General features: G+C 38.0%; 1 protein-coding gene across 1 annotated transcript in view; it reads right to left on the bottom strand.

Moving 5' to 3' along the window:
- Positions 1 to 17,099, bottom strand: part of kcnmb4 (potassium channel subfamily M regulatory beta subunit 4) — a 32,205-nt gene that overhangs the window by 5,950 nt on the left and 9,156 nt on the right. The window contains 1 exon segment of the mRNA NM_001017211.2: positions 13,179 to 13,306. Within this exon segment, the coding sequence (NP_001017211.1) occupies positions 13,179 to 13,306 (128 nt within the window).

Genomic DNA, 17,099 nt, shown 5'->3' with positions numbered 1-17,099 from the left:
ACCTCCAAGGAATGAAAACAGCCTAAACAATGTATAGTTAATGGGCATTAGCTTGTTCTACATCCCCAGTAAAACCAGTAGGTATTCTTTTAGTAGTATCACTTACCCCATATGTAATAAAAAGGCACTACGTTTGCTCAGGAGCAGTAAGCTATAGCAACCAATACAATGATTGTTTTTAAACAGGTAACCATTAAATGCTATCTGCTGATTGGCTGCTATGGGCTACTGCTCCTGGGCAAACCTAACACCTTTAATTACATAACCCACTAGAGTCAACGGAAGTCATATGACTTAGCTCTTATGTTTCTTATGTGACCAGTTTTAGCTTTGGCCACCACCCTTATATTTGTCTTATATTCTTTCCCATTTCTATGTAACTGGAGTTGATCAGCTGCACACATCACTGTAACTGGATTTTGCTTTATGATTGTACTGAAATATGTAATTACTACTTATGTCAGATATAATTCAACTTTTAATCACATGATGAAATCCCTTTAGACCTTCTAAAATTAATTTTATTATTAGAAGATGGAATCTCTTTGCAAAGAAACAGGCAGATACTAATCCCATCCTTTTATTGACACTACATCTTCTAAAGCTAAAATAAACCCTGTTTACACAGAGATTTTTTTTTTTCATGAAGAGAGCAACAGGAAGAGCAAATCAAGGGGTGTTGCTCATTATGAACTTCTATTTTGTGCATACTAGTATTTATATATAGGACTGGAGGATGCTGCCATTTTCCATGTTGCTTTGAGGCATACTCCATAGACATCAGTCATTTTTGACCACAAGGCAGTGTTTTATTTGGCAGGCATTTTGGTTTTCAATACACAGTACATTACCTCATTAAATTAGTTTGTTAACATGGGGTATTTACTATCCTAATTGCAAATTATTAATTGCTAATGATGAGTGCTAATACAAAAAAAGGTACATGGGCAATTGATAAGGAGGTACAAAGTATAACTGCAGGGACACCCCTAAGGTGGTAGGCAACATGGCAGGAAAAAGATTGGAAAGGGGAGCTGAAACCATAACTGGTGGGGACAGCTTGTCCTGTTATACAAACGTCTGGTACAGGCTTTGTACCAAATCACAATTGATTGCTGTGGGTTACTGCACAAAGATAAGCTGTGTGCTTTTTATTACATATGGGAGATGTTCTATTCTATTATCTATTATTATCTTGGTTCAGTTCTATTATCCACATACATTACTGCAGACAAGTTCATGGGTATTATATACTAGCAGCTTACAGGTTGTCGGGACCAAGGAGGAAGCTGGTGCACAGACTAGGCAGGAAATAATCTTGTTCACGGTAATCAAGGGGTTAAAAGAATTCATGGTCATTTCCACACAAAAAATCAGGGCAGGTGCCTGTCAGTTGTAGTCAGGAGACAAATCAGGAAGGTCGGGAGACAGAAATTAGGAATTATAGTGCACTCAGGAACACTCAGGAGTTGAACCTATACTCAGACATTGAACCCTGTCCTCAGCTCTTATTATTAATTTTTGTAACACAAAAAGGGAAAGTTGTGCTCAACCACTAAATTGTAAACCATTAAGCGGGGGTGCAATGAGGCTGTGACCATAAAATACATATAAACAACCGCAAAAAATCCTCTGCACTCACCCATTATCAATATGTAGAAATTGGACACTAGGGCATTTCACTACTAAGAAATGCCTTCCCTCCCCACCTCAAAAAGAGGGATTGTTTGTCCGTACATTGCAATATACTTCAAGCTGGCCAACTACGTCAAAGTCATCCCTTCTGGCCAGTCCTACCCTAACTGACCTATATAAGTAATTTAAGATTAGTACTGAGCAAAGGGACTAAGCTTTACCTGCAACATGCTTGCGTATAAGGTTAAAACTCCCATATGGTTGCCCTATTATTAGCTCCATTGGGATCACCTGACTGTAGCTGGGAATAGTGGGGGCTACAACATGGAGCTGGCCACTGCTCCTGTATAAACAATAACACAAAAAGGGAAAGTTGTGCTCAACCACTAAATTGTAAACCATTAAGCGGGGGTGCAATGAGGCTGTGACCATAAAATACATATAAACAACCGCAAAAAATCCTCTGCACTCACCCATTATCAATATGTAGAAATTGGACACTAGGGCATTTCACTACTAAGAAATGCCTTCCCTCCCCACCTCAAAAAGAGGGATTGTTTGTCCGTACATTGCAATATACTTCAAGCTGGCCAACTACGTCAAAGTCATCCCTTCTGGCCAGTCCTACCCTAACTGACCTATATAAGTAATTTAAGATTAGTACTGAGCAAAGGGACTAAGCTTTACCTGCAACATGCTTGCGTATAAGGTTAAAACTCCCATATGGTTGCCCTTTTATTAGCTCCATTGGGATCACCTGACTGTAGCTGGGAATGTACGGACAAACAATCCCTCTTTTTGAGGTGGGGAGGGAAGGCATTTCTTAGTAGTGAAATGCCCTAGTGTCCAATTTCTACATATTGATAATGGGTGAGTGCAGAGGATTTTTTGCGGTTGTTTATTAATTTTTGTGCCAGGTGGGACGCTGTTGGCCACTGTTCACACATACCTCACAGGTCAGAATATACCGCTAAATGAATTAAAAAACAATATATAGGGGTCTCAGAAGCAAGGGGCCATAATAATCCCTAGGCGGGGCATATTTGCCAATATATTGCTTTAATCTAATTTGCTTTAATTTACATAAAGAAGTTGCCCTAATGAGTAAAGTATGCATGTTTATATCTAGCAGCTTATGATATGCTTATTTAGACACAGCTAATGGTAGATATATTATTCATTATCATGATTTATTGATGAATGGTAAATGTAGCTGTGAATATTAGAAGGTCACATCTGAGAGACATGCACCTAATTACAGATGTAACTAAAACTCTGCAATAGTGACACGTTGGGTCTGTATTAAGACTTAATGTTTATAAGACAGCATCCTTTATTCCAATCATGTACCAACATATAATATCACTTCCATTAGAAAACAACAAAAATTGTATCAAGCATGATGATAAATAGCAAGTAAAGGTTAAAAAGGTAGCAAAGCTCAACAAAAAATCAAGCTAGAAATGCTACACATTTGGGGCCATTGTGCAAAAAAACTTCCTACAGAACAACTCTATAAAATTTGATAATGGCAAAATTCTTAAAAATAGCCACACTATTCATGGATACATTTGTGGAAAATGGTCCGGCTCTGAGTTAATGTATGAACACCATAATGTTTAAGCCATACATTGGTTGTACTTAGAGGGATTCTGTCATGATTTTTATGGTGTTCTTTTACTTGTATTTGGGGGTGAAGTTCACACTGGTTCTCACTCTATTTAATGTATTTTGGGTGCCACTGCCCTCTCTCTATCACTGTATTCAATGTGTGCCGCTACTTCTGCCCCTCACTGTATAATGTATTTAGGATCTGGAGTTATTTTTTCATAGAAGTTAATGTGCAAACTGTGTGTGTATATATATATATATATATAAGCTAATTGAGGATAATAGCACATGGGGCAGTTACGGGACAGTGTTTTTTAGCTGGCAGAGAAATGCCTGAAGCCACCCTAAATTATTGGGAGGCAGTATAGGCAGTTTTGCCCGCTTACCGACTTGCTAAACTTCAAGACAGTACCAGCAGTGCTATGAGCCCATGGAAGCACTATCAGTTTAGGAAGTTGCTATCTTGTTACCTGCCTATTGTTCTGTAAATCAGCTGCTGGGGGGGGAATAATTTCAATGCAGAATTCTGCTGGAGAAGCTTTATTTTCATGTTTTCCGCAACCAGAAGTGTAAAAGTACTAAGGGACACAAAAATGCACCCCTTATTGCCCATGCAGAGAGAATATCTGGCTGGGGTCTAGCTGCAGGAGGTACAGAGTGTAGCATCAGTGGGCACAGGGCATTCCTGCCCCTTATATATATTGCAATGACACACATCCACATTGGAGCTTGCAAACTAATTTTCCTATCAATCCTAGGTTCAGTTGCAAACTGTCTGTATGTGTTTGAACTGTGGGAGAAAACACAGATCTGTTACATTAGTTGATACATTTGTCCACAGCATTACTTATTATCAAATGTAAAAGGCCTGTGGAATTTAAAGATGAACTGAAAAAAGTGTTTGGAAGATGAACGTCTCCTTTGGATTATTCATTAATAGTATTTTACAGGTGTTCCCTTTATGTGCAGATCATCTCTGCTGAAATACCCCCTTCCAAGATAAAGTCAGTCATCTGTGCACTACTCTCCCTTCAGTATTACAATCTACCTGTCATTCCCAATATTTGATGTCGGGCTTTTTTTACTGTCTATTTCTATTTCAGAATATTACCATACAAATAGTAATACAGTAAAAAAAAAAAATGTATCAGATGTGTAGATATAACTGAATTTACTGTCATAAGGAATTGACAGGAAACAAAGTGGAGATGATCATGTACTGTTAAAAATCAACTCACAGAAATGGGTATTGCCATCTTATAATAACAAGCTTCTCTTATATCCACAATAACAATAAGGACCTGATGTCTTATCATTGCAAAGTATTGTTTGAGTAATACTCCATTTGTAGCACAGCTGCCAACATATAAATTAAAGGGGATGTCTTCCCAAAGAGTGAAAGCCAATATTTTTTGTATTAACCCAAGAAATGTTACAATATACATGCATTTAAATATATCAATAATTTTTAGTTATTTGTGTATTTTTCAACTGAAAGAATAAATGGGCCCCTGTTGTCGTCACATACGATCCACACCTAGAGGCCTAAAGCAAAATCATGAAAAAATGCCAACATAACACAGTTTTATAATGGGCTGCAAAATATAGTCCCAGAACCACCGCTACTGGCATATAGACAACCACCAAACAGTAAAAAACAAATTGTATGAAATGCCCCATTAAGCAAGCAAGGTGTAATACCTGCACCCACACTAATACTACAGGCCGGGTACCTATACCACATTGCCAGCAGGACCATATAACAAAGGGATTATTCTCCTACAAGGAGAATAAACACCCTTGGTTCCCAACAAAATAAGTAACATTTATTATATAGTTTCTTAATAAGCCTGTAAAATTATAGAGAAATGGGTTGTATTTATTTAGGAAAGAAGCAATTCTTTCATATTTAGCAAGAGAAAAATATCTCTGTGGCATTCTGTTTGATCATTTTAGCTAACAGAAAATAGTACTGTACCATCAAAGCCCAAGTGAAAGTTCCCTGGTATTTTAATATAAAGAAGTATTTATATTCAGTAACCAAAATGCCAATGCCTACACTCTTTACACTGCTCTTTAAACTTTAAACCCTCATACAATTTTAGACTTCATTTGCAATTGAGTTCCCAAGCTGTAGCCACATAAGAAATATTCCATAATAATGGAGTAAAAACACATTCAGATCCTACTGAATTCTGCCCAGCAGCTGGCCAGTTCATGAATGAGTCAAACATTTAAGTTACATTTTTTTATTTGTTCTGGCACTAGCTGCTCTATTTAAAAACAGAAAAGAAACAAAAAAGCCAAGAAAAGGTCAAGCCTTTTGTATTTTAGCAGAGAGAGAGCTGTGACTGTGAAAGCTTGTTCTATGTGTGTATATTCAATAGACAGAATGATTGAAAGAAACAGTGACAGCATTATAATTTGGGGATAAGTTGGGAAGAACCAGTTGTTTCTGCTTAAAATAGGGCATATTTATGAAGGGACAGTAAATTTTACTGAATGGTAATGATAGCTTACCTTATTATACAGAGAGGGTGGTCTGTCTCCTACTCTGTGCTGCAACTACCATACTGCAGACCTCAAGGATGGCCTGACCCTGCACATTTGTGGGATCTCCTGTTTTTCAGGGAGGCAAGGCAATAATCTCAGCCTCTATCCCTCTCTGCATGCATGCCACTTTAATCACTTAATCATGCAGCAGGGAGCAGTTCCACACAGTTATGCACTGAATACAAAGGTATTTTTTGGGCAGTTTTTTCACCCACATAGAGGGAGATTTCATACCAAAACCACTGACAAAACACCTCATGAGCCATTGGCAGGGCTGGAACTAGGTGTAGGTAGGAAAGGGGGTGAGTGAGAAAGGGGAGAACTGAGCAGAGTCAAGCCCCAAACCTGAAGGAGCCCTAGAAGAGAGGAAGTCTGATACCAAAGAATATGCTCCCAAAAAAGGAGGCAAGAAATCCTGTGTTTCTTTTGATAGAGAACTCAGTGCAGCTTTTCTGTGAGTGCTTATGGCTGTATTTTCATAGACCTTTCTGATAAAGCTTACTTAGTTTTTACCTTTCCTTCTCCTTTAAGGGGTGGTTCACATTTGAGTTGACTTTAATTAAGTTACAGAATATCCTGATCATAGCAGCTCTTAACTAGTCCTCATTTTTCATAGTCTTCATTAAATATGCAACAATGTTTTATTCAAATGGGGGCACTGACCTGGCAGCCTAAATGCTCTGTGAGTCTACAATTGTATTTATTGTTACTTTTTATTACTTATCTCTCTGTTCAGTAATTCTCTGGTTGTTTGGGACCCTAGCAAACAGAGAGTTGCCAAAATTCTGGCATGTTGCATAGTGCTAATTCATTCAAAACCTGCAATAAATAAAATATGTAGACTAATTGCAATTATTCTCTATTTCATACTAAAGGTTAATTAAAGGTTAACTACCGCTTTAAAGCTAGCTGCTGACAGGTTCCAGGGATACCATTAGGAAAGTTTGCCCATGTACCTAAGACCAGAGGGTACTTTTACTTAATAGTCTGACCTGAAAACGTTTGTAAGAGAAAAAGTTGCAAAAAAGTCTCAAAACCCTGTTTTTTTTAAAAAAAATTGTCCCACCAAAACCTTTTTTGAATTATCACACAAAAAACCAGCATCAAAAATCTGAAACCTCTATTAGTTTTGAAGCAAAAGAAGGATCCTCCAGGAAAAATAAAGGAACATCTGCCATTGACTTTTACATGATCCTGGCAGGTTTTAGGTAGCGAATGATTTTTACCCGTTTTGACACGGGTAAAATCTCAAAATATTCGAGACTTTATTTTGTGACTTTTAGCGCTCAAAAATACAATTTTTTTATAAATGGGCACTAAAAGTACAATCATTACTAAATATAATATAATGAAGTATAATTATTCAAATAGCACAGATAAAATGTCTTTAAAGTGATGCTAAATTACAAAGCTGTCTAAAGATAATGAAATGGTTAATATATTCACCAAACCTCAATTATTGCCCCTGTGGGATTTTACAGTAGTACTGTTAAATGTCACAGTTAATTTTCAGCAATAAATTGAGTTTATTCAGATACTGGCTTCCTATCTTCATCTTTTGGTTCGGGCTTGCTGTGTAATTTACTTGTTTAATTGGAAACTTGGCAGGCCAGGCACAAACACACAGAAGATTTAGTAAAAAAAGAAATTGTTATTGCACTATAGGGGTCTCTTTATTAGCAGATTCAAAGCACAGGGGAAGCTGGACATGGCATAGCTGACAGGCTTCACATAAGGTTTCTGTAAAAATCTGATAATCAGATATTTATTAACATGCCCTGGCATCTTTTACATCTATGTAAATCACACATACAGTGCTTAGTCCAGTCAATCTATATAGTAACCTATATTCTTAAGACTTGCATCCCCTAAGTATTACCATATCAAAGACCTACCCAATGTAAAAAACTATGACATATTAAGTCATTTTTTTGTACCGCACAGGTTATGCACCTATGATATGCCCTCATTTGGCATGTGCTGTAGAACAGCAGGACCATGGGAAGCCATAAAGCATCATGGTGTAAGGAAGATAATCCACAGGAGAGAGACATACAGAACTACTATGGGGTAATTACTAAATACCATTTTAGAGATGATAGAGAATTGGTGTTCGTTATGTGGAATGTTCATCTGTAAAATATTAATGCTATTCAGAAAGCTGAGTGATTAGGAAATTGGAATGTTACTTAGGGAAATGGAAAATAAATATTGCAAATGAAGTGGACTGTCCTGTTTTTTTTCTTTTATTTCAGTGATATAAACATGGGTAATGACACATGAGAAAGATTCTAGCAACAGAGTTTCAATTAATGCTTTCAAGCTACAGCAGGGAAAATAAGTATTGAACACATCAATGTTTTTCTCCAGATGTCGGTAACAACCCAAGTAATCCACACATACAAAGAAATCAAAACAAATAAATCTATAAATTAAGTTTTGTGTAATAAAGTAGAAATGACACAGGGAATAAGTATTAAATACATGAAGAAAAGGTAAAAAGGAGGTGCAAAAAGGCAAGGAAAGCCAAGAAACTGCTGAAATCAGTTAGTTTTTAGAAAGCAATCCTGCCCCCTATCAGTGCATATTAATATCAGCTAGTTTAGTCCTAATTGATTGCCTATAAAAGGGTTTCTCATTACCAAGAAGCATTTCATGATGGGTAAAAGCTAAGAGCTCTCTCAAGACCTTTGTTGCAAAACATACAGATGGCACTGGTTACAGATGTATTTCTAAGCTTCTGAATGTTCCAGTGAGCACTGTTGCGGCCATAATCCGGAGATGGAAAGAACATTTTGCCGTAAACCAGACACAACCAGGTGTTCCTCGCATGATTTCTGACAGAGAAAGAATAAACAGAAGAGTTGTCCAAGAGCCAAGGATCACTAGCGAAGAGCTTCAGAAAGACCTTAAATTCAGGGCCGGATTTCTACTTGGGGCGCCCCAAGGCCGCCCCCATTCGGCGCCCCCCGGCCTCGCCACAAATCCGGGCCTGCTTAAATTAGCAGGTAGAGTTGCACTCAACCTACATGGCCTCTATGCATGCTCACCGAGCAAGACTCCACTGCTGAATTAGAGACATGTTTGGAGAAGAAATGGCACTGCACATCACCCCAAAAACACCATACCAACCGTGAAGTTGAGGTGGGTCTGTTTTTCAGCACATGGTACTGGTAGACTATATAATTATATATTTATGGAGTGAATGAACACTCCTAATCCAGCGCTTCTTGATGAAAGGATCCGTATGTATAAACCTTCGATGTGGTGGAAATCAATGTGGATGAAATGCTGCTTCCTCCTGATGTCAGCTCCCCTTTAGATGAGCCTCAAAGAATATGTGCAGTGGTGTTGGTGGAAGCGCATAAAAATAAAAATAAAAGTAAAAAAATAAAAATATAGTGCAAATCAATGTGGTAAAAGGTACAAAAAATTCAACGTGAGTGCTTAGTCAAAACACCAATGCTAGGTAAAGTGACCCCAACTCTGTATATATTATGATACTGATTCTGTATCTGCTCACCAGAACAACTTATAAAGGAGCATGTAGAACCATCCCAACCGGGCGTTGATTGAAGAGGGATCAAGTAACACAATGTATATAGGGTAGAAAATGAAGCAAAATATAGTGTAAAATCGTTTAATATAATAAAATCATGCGCAATACAGGCTACTTACAATGTAGTAGTAGGTATAAAAACACAGAACAGTAGAGGAGTCAGTGGTATCCCAACGCGTTTCGCGTGCTCTCTGCACGCTTCCTCAGGAGCAAAAATGGAGTATACCAACATAGGCCCTAGAAACCGTATATATAGAGAAATTAACTAAACCTGAAACCAAAAACACCGGTGTGGAGCCGGCACGCACAGAGTACGGGCGGCCGCTCGCCAGGAAACACACGTCGCCATGGAGACGCGTCGAACCTGAAACCGGATGTGTGAAAGTCTCGCTGGAAGAAGAGGCGCGTAGTCATGGCAACAGGTACGGCGCGCGGCAGGCACAATACAAAAAAGGCCGCTCGCCAAATGGGGGCGCGTAACCAAGGGGACGCTTAGGCTCCAGCTGTTAAGCCTGCTATCTACAAACAAATACGTACATGTAATGTGGTACTATTGATGTAACGTAGTAAATGATATAACTCTGCATATATGGATTTGGCCAGGGATAGGGAATAAGTGTTAATTATCATATAATTATATATATAATTATATATATATGATATAATTCAAGGAATGATAAATTACCAACAAAGGTAAGTAGTAAATACTAAGTATTAAATACATTTCAGTAAGCATGTTCAATACTTTTATCCTGTGTCATTCCACTTTACTACACATAGCTTAATATATAAACTTAATTGTTTTGATTTCTTTGTATGTGTGGATTACTTGGGTTGTTACCAACATCTGATGTAAATTTCATTACACTTGTGGACATTAGATGATGATCTTCCTTACAGCTCTGTAGGCAGGAGCAGAAGTAAAATAGGCTCAGAGGAGAACACAGTAATAAGCCCATGCCAATCGGTGTGTATATCTTACAGCTTGATTTACAAATCACCATGGCAACCTGGTTGCGATTGGTCACTGCTTACTAAGGGGAAGGCTTTGGTGGGCTGAGTGTTTGGGAGTGCTCCTTCTTAGGGAGTACAAAGCACGTTCACAAATTTTATTTATTCACATGCACTGCATAGTAATTCTATATTATGTGCATGACCCAGGGTCTTGGTCTTGGTATTTAAAGTGGCGGTTACTTTATGTGAAAGAGCTTCTAGTAACAATACAAATATGTGTAACGTGACAGAAGTTAATACATTTAAAATAAAGCTTCAGTCTTTTGGAAATTTTACATTTCTATAAATGAAACCACAATCTCATCTTGTGCAGTTTTATCCACAAAAGATAACTGGCCCCACCTGATGCAAAAATCAGTTTGTCTGTAACCTTAACATAAAACCACAACCATAAATAACTTTTTCTTGATTTCATATATAATATAATTTAACAGGAATCTAGTTTGCATTTTCCCACTCACTTATCTCTCCTAATCCTGAAGGCCCCTTCCTAATTTAATGTTCTAAACAACAGAATGCTGCTTCGTCCAGATGGTGAATCTGGAATTCATATGAACTTCTGTCATAAAGCATGACTAAATTATTGTTTGGTTGGTAAAGAAGACAGTACAGATCTTGTGATTACCAGAAAGTAATTTCATTTTTATTCTTGTTCAAAAGAATATAAACTTACCAATAGCATACCTATGGGGCATTGGATAATAAGCAGATCCAAAATATACTGTATGTAACAAAAAATGTAATAACCCATGTTCAGGGGTCCCTAAAATAATTTTGCTGTAGGGTCCACTAATTCTGCCACTTACTCTTATAATATCCCCCAGATTTACAAGAAGTGCTATTTTGATTATAGATGATCTATATCAAGAGATGTATGCAACCCTGGATATTATTATTATATAATATATTACTATATATAAGCCCAGATGATTTGTGTCTTGTTTCTACATTATCAATGATGAAAAAAAATTTTTTTTTGCACTTAGTAAATATCTAACATTTGACTTCAAATCATAATTCAAATTGCAAGTTTTTGCGCAAAAAAAACGAATAGCGAAAAAAAAAAATGAATTGGGATGTTGATATATCACCTCCTTAGACTTTCTCTCAGATTTTAGGTTACGTGTAACAGTTAGAACAGTATATAATGACATTTGTAGCCAAGTGCTATACGTCAGCAGTTGGGACCCCTTGGCCATTTTTGTCATTCTCTGTTAGTATAACAGTTTAGCCAATGATTATCTCATATCACTAAAAGCAGTCAGGCATTTGCCAGCCCCTCAGGTAATTTTGCCATTCATCTAGCTGCCTAAAGCCCTCACTAACACATATGGTCACAATGGTCCTACAGTTGGCCAATCATTGACTGGGTGAAATCATTGCCAATCATTGACTGCGTCAAAGGCCTATATCTAAAGGTTTTGTAAGTGCAACTCAACAACAACCAGTACATAAAACCCAGCACATTCACAGGAGTTCTATTTTCATGCTCCTCAGTGTTTTGTGAATACTGAATAAATCCCAAATAAAATACTGAAATGGCAGATCTACTTTGCTGCGGTAATAAAGTTAATATATCTCCTCTCCAGCCACACTTCGAGACTGAGATCCTGCAGGCAATCATATGTTTCCACATTTTTTTAAATAACAATACATTTTCATTTCTTCTGAGGTGTTAGAATTTTACTTTGTATTGATTCAGTGATGTGTTGCTGTTATTTTAAAACCACTGACCTTTCTAGCATATTACATCAAATACAGAATGCTGGCAAATGACCTATGCGGCATTTCTTAAAGAGAAAAAGCACCATATTTTTTAGGTATTATATTGAATGTGGGAGCATAGCTTTTCTATGCAGCACTCTCACAAAGGGTCAACTGCTACATTTAATATTACACCAGCTGGTAAGGAGCAAGAGAACTGTGTAGAGAAGTGTCCAAACATACACTAAGGGGTATATTTATCATGCTGTGTAAAAAGTGGAGTGAAGCATTACCAGTGATGTTGCCCAGGGCAACCAATCAGCAATTAGATTTCAACAGTTAGAAAATGAAAGCAAAGCATCTGATTGGCTGCTTTGAGCAACATCACCGATGATGTTTTACTCCACTTTTTACACAGCATGATAAATATACAAGTTAAACTGTGGTGGCCAGGGGGCCAGAAGAGCAGCGAAAGCCCTGTTGTTCAAAATCATGAAATTAGCAGTGTAAAACTGCTACTAAGAAAAAGAAGTTTTCAACAAAGTAAATTTAAAAACTTTGTTTTCAGAGGAACACTGAGCAATTTTACATTCAAATATTTTTTTTTAACTGAACTGTTCCTTTAAGATTATCAGGGAAAGAATCAAAACTGCCCCATTTGAAAATAAGAATAATCCTTTCTTATTAATCACTGAGGGTGCAAAAATTAAGTGACTATATTCACTTACCTGATACCCCGGGACAATGTTGCAGAACACTGCCTGGGGTTCAGGTGCAGTGACAAGCAGAACTTTAAAACCCTGCCCTTTCACTCTACTGCGCATATGTCTACTCTGGGATGTTGACGAAAGAAGAAGGTGGTTGCTATTAAAACCCCTGGTTAGCACAGTTTTCTGCTACCAGGAGCACTGGCCAGGGGATCAGGCAAGAGATTACAATCGTTGGGGGGCACCTAACTTTTTGCACCCACAGACAATTGTGACTTTCCTTACCCTTTAAATATATGTAATACCAACTGGAAATCTGTTCATACTAAATTTTTCAGACAACTTTCCATTGTCAACTTCCCACTGCCATTGTAGGTATAAAATGTTTCTTTTACCTTCTGTGCTTATTAAAATAGCAAGTAAAGGTTTGAAATCCAATTTCGTTATTCCAGTATTCTTGCCAGCTGAGAACGTTTTCAGAGTTCTTCTGGTTTTCTCTTTCGCAGGGCGGAATATAGGAACACTGTTGAGATGGATTTCAGAAAACATTTAATTAGTTCTATGCGCTACAATAGGTACATCAAGTTTCCCTTCCTTTAAAGAAATCATATTAATCACAACCTAGTACTGAATTCTTATAAACCACAAAGAGTTGGGACAATCTACACCGACATATCTGCTGCGCAGGTATTTTGTTTTTCAGACTGATTTAACAGATAGTATGCCAATTTAATCTGGTGCGGAAAGCCTAGTGACAATCCTTTCCCACAGAAGTAAATTTTTTCAAAAATCAATATGTTTGTGACAGCAGCAAGAGTAAGAGAGGGAGGAGAGGGATTGAGGATATGGAGGAAAAGCAAGTATACAGGGGAGAGAGCAGGCTGGAAGGATACAAGACCACAGCACAAGCAGGAAGGTGGGGCCCCTAACAAAGGCATAACACAGGGCCCTCCTACTAAGGTTCAACAGCATGCAACAGCTTAAGCATAGTGTGGGAAGGAGAGTTTACCTCTATATATTTTCCTGGTTTTCAAAATAGTAACTTGTGTATTATATTAGATAATAATATCTTTTACTAAGGCTAGATGACTATATATGGCCTTTTCTGCACCTCCTGATGAATAATATTAGAGGATATTTCTCCTCTATATGAAGAAAGCAAAGTGTGCCTTTATTACTGTCTCTTCAGTAACACTGTTACTATCTCTAGTATAATGACTATATGTGTGAATACAAAGGAATTTTGCCAAGGTTTACTATTATTTTACACTTAATCTAAGTGGTGCATTGCCAGAAGCTGCATTATTGGTGCTTTTGCACTACACAAAAAGCAAGAAAGGGGTCCTTGCTTCTAAACAAAATGTTTTCATATTAATCAGACCTAAGATCAAAATAACACCCCAGTGGGTAGGACCAGTCAGGGGAACATATATCAATAATACCAAAGGAAAAACAAAACAAAGTTTCTCAAACCTAATTAGAAAAATAGGCTTTTGGCAGAGAGCCTAGAATACTCAACACCTGCACTTAGATACAATAGTAACTAATAAGATAAACCGGTCTCTTGCAGCTTAATGGGCAATTTCACCAGCATTAGCAAAACTGTAATAATACATAAAACAAGACCCCCAAAATCCCCAGAAATGTGTTTAAACTTTACGAAACCTGCCAAATTGTGTAAAATGGGAGTGGTATTTAGGGGTGTGGTCAAAAAAATGGGCATGGTCAATTTCCGCGGGACTATGCACAGCATTTTCTTTTGTCCCACTTTGCATTTTTCAAATGTTGGGAGGTATGCTGTTGTGTAAAAGATTAGTGTTAACACATACACTGGTTAACACATACATTGGTAAATGGACCCCGATCTGTGTTTAATCTCAGTAGTACAAAATGTATTATAGCTCACAACACTATTTTGTACTGTTTACATTTTCTGTGAAATTATTTTACCTACTAACTATCCCCAAAAAAATGGATCAAATGTTGCAAAGCAGTTCAAAATATAAGCAAATGTGCAAAATGTGCAAAGGAGACATATAGTGAAAAGTGTACCCCCATACAAAGGCACTAGGCCAAATGCTTTTATACAGGTCATGGAACTCTGAGGTGACATAATATTCTTATATTTTTTCATAAGGGGTACATTATAATAGACACATTTTAGTGAGTCATATGACTCACTAAGCACCTATTATAACTGACAGCATCACTATGCACCATTTGTAAGGATATCATTTACAAGACTCTTGGCTCGTGTGTGTTATATATTAGGCACTTATATAAAGGCATCAAAATATCGAAACGTTGGCACCTAACACTGAAATTATCGCACATATTACTATAGGCAAAGTCAAAAAGAGTTATAATCTCCACTGACCAATGCAAATGAGTGTGTCCTTTAGATGTACTGAATAATGAGAAAGAAACTGGATCATATTTTCCATATATCACCAACACAATACCTCTGGACTATAAAAGCCCTTCCGAGCCTGTGCCTTGTATGCACACTTATTCATGGTACCTCTATAGATCAAAAGAAATATGAACAAAAGGCACATTCTGTATCATAAAATATCTAAAATATCCTCTGCTTTTGATACTCTTCTGCTTTTGATACTGTCGACCATTCTATCCTTATGCAAATTCTCTATTCTCTGGGGATCTGGGATCAGGCAGCATCCTGGTTCTCTTCCTATCTCTCTAACCGCTCCTTCTCTGTCGCTCTTACTAACAAATCCTCTACCCCGGTTCCGCTTAGTGTGGGGGTGCCTCAGGGCTCTGTGCTTGGTCCTTTGCTGTTCTCCCTGTATACTCTCTCTCTAGGAGACCTTATTTCTTCTTTTGGTCTTAAATATCAATTAAATGCAGATGACATCCAGATATATTTAGACACCCCTGCACTAACCGCTGATGTTCAAACCCAGATTGGTAACTGCCTCCTGGCTATCTCCTCCTGGATGAACCGACGCCAGCTCAAACTTAACCTAGCTAAAACAGAGCTCATGGTCTTCCCGCCCAAACCTGGCCCTCCTCCTTCTTTCACCATTACTATTGATGGCATGACCATCAACCCTGTAAATTCTGCACGCTGCCTTGGGGTTATCTTTGACCAGTCACTCTTCTTCTCTAACCATATTAATAACACTGCCAAAACCTGCCGCTTTTTCCTCCGCAATATTGCCAAGATACGCCCCTTTCTTTCACAAGCAACAGCTAAAACACTAATCTATGCCCTTATCCTTTCCCGCTTAGATTACTGCAATCTCCTACTAACCGGCCTCCCAGACTCGCACCTCTCTCCCCTGCAATCAATCTTAAACTCTGCTGCCAGGACCCTCCTGCTGTCTCCTAAGAGGGATCCTGTTCAGCCTCAATTAAGCTCACTAGCATGGCTGCCTGTCAAGCAAAGGATAGCTTACAAAATCCTTCTGCTGACATTCAAAGCCCTTCACTCCTCTGCTCCTAACTACATTTCTTCACTGGTCTCCCTACATGTTCCTGGTCGTCTCCTCCGCTCCTCTCAGAGCCTCCGTCTCTTTACACCATCCACACCCACTGCGCTCTCTCGTCTTAAACCTTTCTATCTCGCTGCTCCTTACCTCTGGAACTCTATCCCTGAATCCCTCCGTAGGGAAAACTTACCCACTCTCTTTAAGAAAAAACTCAGCTGTTACCTTCTGGAGCACTAAGACATTATTTTGCCCAGTCCTGCGCTTAAGGGCAAATGCCCATACCTGAGGCACTCTTACCTTCCAGTTTGTGCCTGTATGTTACCCAACCACTCAGATTGTAAGCTCTATGGGGCAGGGACCTCCTTCCTACTGTGTCTTATACCACATGGCACTTATATATATATATATTTATTGTATTTATTTATTATATCACTTGTCCTCCCTGTGTGTAATTGTGTATATTGTAAGACTGTTCAGCGCTGCGTACCCTTGTGGCGCTTATAAATAAAGTTATACATACATACATACATACATACATAATACAATATTTCCACTAGGCACAAAAGAAAAGTTCATGAAAGAAGAGATTACTATAATTTTAAAGCAAGAGTTTTCCCATAGACAGGGAATAGCAGAAGGTGCTCTGTTCCTTGTGTGATAATCACAGGGGAGAGGAGAGACAGACCAACTGTCCGCTGTAAGCTCACTTTAGCCACCTCATATACACTGCAGCAACTCTCTTCTAGATGATTCACATTTGATCAAAAACACATCACTTCTAATTAGAAACTCCTGTCAAATTCATTTCAAAAGAAATATGTATGTTTTAAAAAAGTAAAAGGTCACAGCTCCCAATGCTTATTA

The sequence above is a fragment of the Xenopus tropicalis genome, chromosome 3 (genome assembly GCF_000004195.4).
Source record: "Xenopus tropicalis strain Nigerian chromosome 3, UCB_Xtro_10.0, whole genome shotgun sequence".
NCBI lineage: Eukaryota > Metazoa > Chordata > Amphibia > Anura > Pipidae > Xenopus > Xenopus tropicalis.
The sequence above is the reverse complement of the archived record's forward strand: the minus strand, read 5'-3'. Positions and strand labels throughout refer to the sequence as shown.